At 37.5% G+C, this 10,171-nt stretch overlaps 1 protein-coding gene across 2 annotated transcripts in view; it reads left to right on the plus strand.

Moving 5' to 3' along the window:
* Nucleotides 1-1,213: 1,213 nt before the first annotated feature.
* LOC144447432 (uncharacterized) overlaps nt 1,214-10,171 on the plus strand; it is a 21,493-nt gene continuing 12,535 nt past the window's right edge. Inside the window, exons 1-2 of one of the 2 annotated variants that reach the window (XM_078137455.1) lie at nt 1,214-2,046; nt 2,453-2,840. In XM_078137455.1, the coding sequence (XP_077993581.1) occupies nt 1,954-2,046; nt 2,453-2,840 (481 nt within the window). In that variant the 5' untranslated portion in view covers nt 1,214-1,953. Of the gene's footprint in view, nt 2,047-2,452; nt 2,853-10,171 lie in introns of both variants that reach the window. The other variant, XM_078137454.1, reaches the window with a different exon arrangement.

The raw sequence follows: 10,171 nt of genomic DNA on the forward strand, positions 1-10,171 counted from the left end.
ATATATATATATATATATATATATATATATATATATATATATATATATATATATATATATATATATATATAGTTTTGGTAGTACTGGAACTCTTTCTTGGTTGTAACTCGGAGTTTCACGCATGGCGCGATCATCAGACAACTTGAGTTGTCTGATGATCGCGCCATGCGTGTAACTCCGAGTTACAATCAAGAAAGAGTTCCAGTACTACCAAAACTATTACGCTCTGCCACTGCGGTATAGAGCACTGTCTTAGCAGATTGATACTCACCGAGTTATATATATATATACACACACACTCAGGCATAGATATGTATATATGTATGTTGTATTATGTATTTATAGTATATGTATATATATAACTGTATATATATATATATATATATATATATATATATATATATATATATATATATATATATATATATAATTGTTATTTTTTTGCTGTTGTTGTTGTAATGACGTTTAAAACCATGGCTATTAAATACAGCATATCAGCTACACTTAACAATGCGGTTTTTATTGAGAAACAATTATTCTAAGAAGTACTTCTGACAAAGTCACGAGATCAAATAAACAATTTGCATAAAACACCTTCTCCCCCCCCTCCACCCCCCCCCCCTTTCAGAGTTTGTTTACACACGACTTCACTCCTTTTATTTTTGTCTGTCATTCGATGTCGGACAGTTTTGTGTCACAGTTCTCTATGGTCTGCATGAACGAACGTGTTCCTCAGCTCTAAATCAAAATGTGTGCTTTCATTTTCACGTGTTTTACGTCCACATTTAAATAAACTTATAGATGTACTAAATCTCTCGATTCTCGTTAAACAATCTATTTGTCATTCTCGTACTGTGATCCTCTCACTTTGTAGAAATCGGATCCCGTCCAATTTAAACATTTCGTCCAAGTTCTTCCGCAATTTCAATCATTTTTATTGTCTTTTGTTCGTAAAACTTGTCCACCCAAGGTCGAAAGCGGTGCCTCCATGTCCCAGGTTGAAGACCATTTCCGTCCGAGAAATCGTAAAAATTGGCGTCCAAGTGCGAGCATGTTCACATGATTTTCCCCCCACATTCCCTCGCTCTTATATTAAAGTTTACGAGTAGCTGGTTGCCGTGGTAACGTGGGTGCTTCTCACGGCGCTGACCGTGGTGGTACGTGGGATGTCGAGCGAGTGGACGTCATGTATCAAACATGCTTAGACAACGAACATGACTAAAGCTGTTTATTCAAGTGTGTTACTGCTCAATTGCATATGTTGAAGCGTTCGCCTCTCGACTACACTGTCACGTACAGGGTGCGAAGCTAACACGGAGTGTAACCGAGCCAGAGGAAGAACACAGCACTATCCAGTGTAATTAGACGACAATATTGACAGATAAATCACACGATTTGATGGATAGCCTCAACCAGGATTTCACACATGTAAACAACTGTTAAAATTCAAGAATCGGCGTTTATCCTTTCCCATGACTCATTCCATCATAGTCGCCCTCCAAGTACGCTGTCCAGACCCGGGCGCTGAGGAAGTCGTGGGTTCATTATCAGGCAGCTTCCCCGTGATGTTGACCATTGACATCAATCCCGTGATAGGCTTTTAGTCGATTTTCTAAATGTTGGCTCAAGTGGTCCAAATGATTTAACGACACATCACTATAGCTTCACATGTGGTTCTGATAAAATCACGTGATCTCTAGGACTTGGCCCGCGGCGGCTAGGGTTTCCTCTTAGCGCTGGAGTAACGTTCGTATTGCAGGACTCTCCACCAACCGCAGTGAACCTCGAAGCACTACGTCAGAACGCAACAAGATCGCCTGGACCAACTAGTCGTGTTATCTTGTCGTTACCCGAATCTTCGTTCATTCAGAAACATTTGCAGCTCATCAGTCGTTTTATTTATCTCCTTAACAAAACTTTGCAAGTTGACGATAATAGAGAACCAACGAGAGTATGGAACACTCTATCTACAGCGTTACTAACGCTCAGGTCTTGCAGCATTTTTCGCCGACTATCGCTTCAAATGGTCGCCATGTCCAGTACCAGGTGAGGAATACCCCCTTTAATAAAACCAGAATAAATTTATATCACTTGTTCATATATTCAACCTCTCGTCGACTTTTACAGCCACGGAATAAGTTATACAGTGTCCACTGTTTTGTATATGTCCACGGCACTCTTGTTCATTTCTGTGTTGTATCTTTCAAGGATTTTCTCTGCATTGTATCATTGTAGGAACGTTTTAAATTAGCGATGTACATGGTTTATATCAATTCATTTGTTTATATCAAACTATTTTTCAGATGTTGTTGATATTCTGATTTCTGTTTTCGCACAGCGTTGAAAAAAAATCTTTAGCGTACAATTTGACCGAAATGTGACTGTATTATTATCTATGTTGTCTCATATAAAATGTATTGATGTTTCTGTTTTGTTTTCCTTATAATTTCAGAGGAATATTCCCAGTTTTCATATACCTAGTATTTCAACGCCACTGTATGCCACCTCGTCACAGGCCCAAGCTCGGTCACAATACCAACCCGAATGGAGTCTCCACAGCATGCCAAGGAATACTTTATCATCGCAAACCAGTGCTTCGTTATTCAGCCCGAGTTGCAGCTTAACACCCTGCAATGCTACAATCTCGGACTACCATCAACCGTCAGTGGCGAGCGTCGCCGAATCACCGGCAAGACCCATCGCTCTTTCCGTCAACATGAACACCACAAACTCGTCCAATATGGACAGCTGTTGTAGGTCGAACCCGAAAACGCAGCGGAACTCTGCAGCGACACAACACACCAACAACATGACACACACCATCAAAGCCAGAAGCGCTAGTCCAACAGCAGGTAATCTATTATCAAGCAGCCGTTAATTTGATTTTCATTCGTTAATTTGAGCATGGAGGTATTATACCTCCATGATTTGAGACTTATCAGTTGTAGACAGGAGGTGCTAAATACTTGATCAAATAAAGCACTTTTGGTGGTCTAATTACTAACTTTCTGGTAAGGACACATGTAACACCCCCGGCAGTCACGGCTTCGCTTTCATGTAGTACACAGTGCTTATTTCATCTTTGTGTATACGATCCATTCGGTTCGAAGGATCGCAAACTGTATCGATTTTAACACATATATCCAGGTCCCCAAATATGAAATATCCTAACCCCCAAAACAGAAAAAAAAAACAGTTTTTAAGTAAGACTAGCTCCACTTCAATGAAAAAAGAAAAATATATCTCCTCGCCGTTTAAAATGTTCGATGGCAAAAACCAGCATGTGGAATACTGTAAAATTTGCCGACATGACATTTTCGCTGGTAACGTTCGAGTGTCGGACATCAGGTCGAAACAAAACTAAACTAAATAAGATGAGAGAAACCTAGCAAATTATTAACCTGGACATAGAAGAAGACAACATGTTATATTCTGAAGTCAAAAAAGTACAGATGACGTACTCGTGAACGATGTAAACATATGTCGTAACGCTTGTCTACAATCTCGGCGCACGGACATGTAAACGTTGGCTCAAATACCGATTTGCCATTTAAGAGGGCTATGGATGTGATTTAGTATACGCAGTATCAAGGTTGTTGTACACTTATTAATTTCTCGAGGTATGAGAAATAAAAGTGCTTTATGGCGATATACTGACAGCCTATATGGTGCCTGTTTCAACATTTATTGGCCACCATGGCCTCTGAACTAGCTGTAGTCTTGTTGCAAAAAAATGTCCTGTCGCAATAAAACAGATTTTTAAGTCTCTATTTATCCTCCACCACCGCTGTTATACTAGCCAGGGCATGATGTCTGCTTTTCTGTAAGAGAAAATACTTGTCAAACTTCGTTAAAATTGATATATAGAGCAGGTAGAAAGGCTTTCAAAATTGAATCGAGACACTCTGTAGAGTCATGGAGTCGGCCATGAATGGCTCCAACCAACGGCTTGTCTGTCTCCCAAGAGACAACTTAACTCTGCCGATAGAATTTTCGGACTGACATTTTAGACGAAAGTTCTCCATCCTGTCGTATCACAAGTTATCTCACGTATTAGAAGGCCGGCTGCTCCGCGGTCTCAGAATTCTATGGTCATCTTCCGGAGCTGGAAAGTGTATGTGTCTGGCATACAGATGTTATTCACCATACATAGTGGTCAGATATATCGTAAATACAAGTACCTCCAAGGGAAAAAATCACCAGAGACTTGTATGGTCATTTATACATATTTTCGGTATATCAACTAACATTTATACCTGTTTGTACCGCCACTTAGTATTTCAATAACTTACATTTCAGTTCACATAAAGGCCGATGACTCGTCGGTTTCGTTAACCCTCCTTAGAAGATTTCCAATTTCTTAAAAAAATATATATAAATTTTCAAATCAGAGTAAACACAAAAACTGGAAACTTATACGTCCATTAGTAAGGTTTCAGAATCTATCGCGAATGGAAAGCAAAACAAGCCACGACATATGAATTTCGTTTCTGCTTTCTTGTACAAACTACACTTGTACATGCGAGGACATGTGAGGATAAATATTAAGAACTGATATCAAGTAAATGCAGAACAGAAAGTTTTAACGTTTCACCATGAAAACTAACTCAGACGTTTGCAACTGTTCACACTTTTTTTGCAAGTTAGTTTTGAAGATACTAAATAGGCGAAATTAAGTGAAAGTGTATAGCAATAGCATAGTAGCATAGTCGAGGAGACGCTACATATAATAGAGTTGACTGTTGCTATCATAGAGAGAGAGAGAGAGAGAGAGAGAGAGAGTGAGAGAGAGAGAGAGAGAGAGAGAGAGAGAGAGAGAGAGAGAGAGAGAGAGAGAGAGAGAGAGAGAGAGATATTCAACTTCATATATCGCAATGCTTTGATCAAGTGCTGCAAAATATGGGTAGTGAAACCATTAATCAGTCTATCGTTTAATATTCACTTTATGTGAAGGTGGGTGAGGGGGGTTAATTTTGATAATGTGAATTATGTAACTGGGGTTTTCCTACAGTTTTGGGCCCTCTTGTAATTGCTGAGTACTGACTTAATAAACTCAAATCTGCGCTGCAAAGCTGATATCAACGCTATTATTGTACACTAATTTTGCATAGTTCTAATATACCAATTTTCAACCTTCCGAAGGGGCAATCTTCTAAGCTTTGAATAGGTTATCAAAGAAGTAAATATTGTGAACGTTAAGCTCTCTTCAAGATGCGAAAAAAATACAGAGAAAAAACAAGTTTACAGTGTGTGTATTCTGTGTAACGATCACATACGTCACCGTAAGACACATCGCCAGACACACACCCGCTTATCTCGAGTACACCATCTGATTCGAGGGTTCAACATTACGGGTTGAATTAATCGGGCACCACTGTCGTGTTTATTATTTCACTCTTGTAAGAATTAAGTTTTTATCTCGCTCAATTTGATAAAACTAATCCTTGAATACCACTCGTCGATTTTGTCGCTCGCGGGGTAAATCTATATATTCTGATTAAATTACAAACACAGAACACGATACATTCACTGAAGAGGAGAAAATGGTTCATTTTTCAACACCCAGATGAAAGTTAAACAATGCTGTCCGACGACAGATCGGTTCACATTTTCCCACGGGCAAAGATCACATCTGACCGTGAATATGACAGGGGAATAGAGAGAATCCAGCGGGATAGGTAGCTGACAGAATATATTAGCAAGATAAAATGATTGTTTATGCGTGTTTTCGATCGTGAATTGTTCAGTATGTCGTACAATTCTCCCCAAACTGATTGCTACGAGATGGGTTATTCTGACATCTGTGAGTTACATTATACACATTTTTAAGCGATCTAACTCAGTTTGAAGTTTTTGTCTGCTGTTTTTGTCTGTCTTATTAGTTTAGGCCGATCTTTCTGTATATCATCTTAGTAATACTGTATTGTCGTCAAAAAAACCACAGACAATTTACTGAGGCGCCTCGGTAAACTTATAAAGTTAAACCACGCATATGCATTAAACTCTTCTTTTTGGTGATGATAGATCAAACACAGTCTTGTAGCGATACATCGCACTATTGAACTCTTCCCAACAATAATGATTACATGTGTCAGAGAATACCTTTATCAGTGAAGCGGTAGTTAGCGGATCGATATCGTATAGTTCTACAACATTTCACGAATCTCGCCGATATATTAATACGCAGAACGTGAACGGTTCTGCTCTGTCACCGTTTGATGACGATGATGACGGTATGTATCATATGAAAGCCACGTGCGTAGACATATAAAAATCAATCATTTGTTACAATAATCTTAAAAAGGGACATTACCATATTTTTTATCTCAACAAACATGTATATAAAACGCAGAGAGTATCGCCTTTGTGTTCGATCTACACCTACAAAATCAGCCCCATAGCGCCGTTCTCATGACATCAATTTCGAGATCGCAATGTCAATCATAATTTTGGGATATTCGCGGCAAATCGTTAGTCTACTTAACATGAAGTTACATATCCGTTGTCTTGGTTACCCTCAGTATGCTTCAGTACCTTTTAAGCAGGATAACACAAGCAACTTTTTCAGAAGAAAACAAAAATAACACAAAGAGGGTTCAGAACTGGTCCGAGTCAGTGGTCCTTTAAATTTTCAACATTTATAAATCGGTCGGTATTCATTAAGTGATATGTACGAATTTGCCAAAATAACACGCTTCGAAGTTGGTTACTATGACTCTGTCATTCATACGTCACTAGAAAATTACAATATAGCTTAAAATACATGCTTTCCTGTGGTACAGTGAATCAAAACATTCAATTTGTTGCAATCCAAAAATGTCATATTTAGGAAGTTTGGTTTATTTCTCTAAAATTTGTAAATTTCATGAATTGTCTCAGAATTGACATAGATCAAAGCAATTAATTCAAGAGACGGAAAACAAATATACCTTTCTCTAATTTAACAGAGTTGAAATTGAAAAGACCCCCTCCCCCTATTCGCTTTACTCATAACCTCTCACGTGTAATGTTGATGTTTGGTTCATTTCCTTCCCTCCCCCGCCGTCCAAGAAGTTTCCCCTCGCTCGAAAATCAACTTTTAAATTAGTAATGTTGCTTTTTGGCGGGGTGATGACTTGGACTAAAGGAAGCAGTCATTTCGTGATCGTATGAATCAGATTCACCTCGCTGAGATTACAGGTTCATGGAAAAGTGAAAAGATAAGATCACTTCGTTATTAATAAGCTTTGGATATCGGTTAAATTCCTTTACCACCTCTATGAGTGTTTCTTAGGGGTCATCTCAACATGATGTGTCTGAAAAAAACTTATCTTATGTGTGATCTGAGACAATTTCAGACATCAAAGTTGTCTGGGTCGAACTGTTTTCCCACTCCCTTGCGATGACTTGGTCGTGAAATTGTTTGACTGGGCAATAAATTATAAAATAAGCGTGGCATTAGTTCGTGAATCTATGGAGGTTAGGACGGGTTGCTCGATTGCACCACAAAACAGTAGAAACAGCAACACACAACACAACACAACACAACACAACACAATTCACACCAACACAACGCAACACAACATAACATAACACAACACAATACAGTAACAGTGCAACGCAGTGCGACATAAAACAAAGCAACGCAACACATCACATCACATCACATCACAATATAACACATCACAATATAACACATCACAACACAACACAACACAACACAACACAACACAACACAACACAGCACAGCACAGCACAGCACAACACAACACAACACAGCACAGCACAGCACAGCACAACGCAACGCAACGCAACGCAACTCAACGCAACACAACACAACACAACACAACACAACACAACACAACACAACACAACACAACACAACACAACACAACACGAACTCAGGAACATACTCCAAATCTCTGAATGTTGTTCCTGTGTTATTCCCGTTTCATTTTAACCACTACTTACATTAATATTCTGAATTACTTACACAATGTACACGTTTCATCATCACTAGTTATCAACAGATAATACAGCATCGAATAGAGTTCATCCACAAATTGTCATTGACATTGAAATCGTAGAGAAACGAAATTCATATCATGCAAATAATACAAAAACACAAACGACAGTGTCAACAAAACTCAGATCAACTCAAATGGTTTCCAAAAGTACTGACTAACTTTCAACCTGTTAACAGTGCTTCATAACGCCATGTCCATGTAAATACTGATACATGTTTAATGATTGACTTTTTGCTCCATTCAAGGCATACATGTGCATTAAATACGATACATAGACACAATTATGAAAGTATTTATTAAGGTTGAATAATTGGTATCTCAAGCTGAACTATGTAACGTTGATACATACTCTATCTCATTTTAAAGTGATAATACATTTTTATCTAGTTTGGTTTTTGTTCATGTCGGTGAATCATTTAATCATATAAGCCTACGCTAAAACCAAGTTCACATCAGAATCGAGAAGAAGGGACTATTTAGCACCTGAGTTCATGAGATATTGTAGACAAATGTATTCAGCGCTAGAAATACTACATGTAATGAAAAAGGAAAAAGTTTGAAAACTGAGTTTGAAAGAAAATGAACAAATTAACAGTACCATTACTAGCGTTGTTCTAAAATCTGTATTAATAATTTCAAAATTTCAAGTAGACATGTTTTTTTTATTTACCTGAGTGAAACAAAAAATGGTGCACGTTATTTTCTTGTCTTCTCAAGAATGAAATGTTTTAATTTTTTTATCTTCACCGAATTTGATATTAAGCGAACACGTGCACCGTGTATTTAACGGATTAGCATAGCTAGTCAACGTAATAAAGAAAGTAGTATGTAAAAAATAAAAAAAATGTCGAACAACGTTCAAATTTTGTTAGGGTTCATATTACACCGTAAAAATTAAACTGATATAAAATTGAATGTTAGGACACGTCGAATCTATTAAACTCATGCGATGTACAGCCGTGGTTGAGATTTGCAACTGGTTAACCAGAATAACACATGATGTTTGAAGTCATTACAGCGCAACACATTGCATGTAACAAGTGACTCTGTACAATAGAAATCGACCTTTTAAATCGCAATATAAATAGACGAAATGGACATGAAATGAACACCGCAATCGCAAATAGATATTATGAAAGCAGAGGATCATTCCTGTCAATTAGTCAGGTCGAAATAGAGTAATTTTAAAACAATAGGGATAAATAGTTAAATAGGACCTGTCATTGATTAGCTTTTGGTGATGTATATATCACATACATGTGTTCATTTCTTTTAGACGAACTGGAAATGTATCAGTTGAAATGGGACATGATATCTGAATGTAGTTATCACGTCTCTCTCGATGTGAACTCTCCACCACGACCCATATAGCATTACATTATAATTAAAATTAATTGCAGATGCGTTTTACTGAACACATTGAGAAGGAATCACCCAATACCCTCAGTAAATTGAAACAAGTATGGGAGAAATCCACTCTTAAATTGACATTATCGGAGGTATTATTAGTCCGTGTGCAGTGTTTGGAACAAATGTCTTTATCTCCCATGGGAAGACGGTTTGTTGATTTGAGGCTGTATCGTTGTGGGATCGTTTGACAATCTAAATTGAAACGTAGTGATCCAGGGAAATGTAATGTTTATAGTCGAGGCAGTTTATGCTACTTTCTACAAACAAAACACTTCCTCTTGTACAGATCGATGTGTAATTTGACGGAATTTTACACCGAAACTAAATCTACTCCTAATTTAAACCGACAATAGTATTGTAAGAACAGCCTTAAGGTGGAGATGCACAAAGGGAAGGTTTTAAGGGTGACATATTTTCAAGTTATTGTTTCCAAAAAAAAAAAACTGGTAGCGTGGTATATTTATTTATGTGTATTTTTTTTAAATTCTTTTGGAACCAATATTTTCATTCCTTCATTAACACACACTTCGGAGAAGTGGGAATAGTTCATTGTTGGAAAATGATTTAAGTACTTTTAATTCACATGCAAATAAATAAGAAATTGTTTTTAGTACATTTATGGAAACTTACAAATCTGTTCATATAGGAATGACAGAAAATTGTCTGGTATTACGGTATAAGCTCACAGGTTGACTTCCTTTTGTCTAAATTGCGGTGTTTAGTTGTTGTTTTTTTCAAATTTGTTTTGTCCATTT

This window comes from Glandiceps talaboti, chromosome 16 (genome assembly GCF_964340395.1).
Source record: "Glandiceps talaboti chromosome 16, keGlaTala1.1, whole genome shotgun sequence".
Classification (NCBI taxonomy): Eukaryota; Metazoa; Hemichordata; class Enteropneusta; family Spengelidae; genus Glandiceps; species Glandiceps talaboti.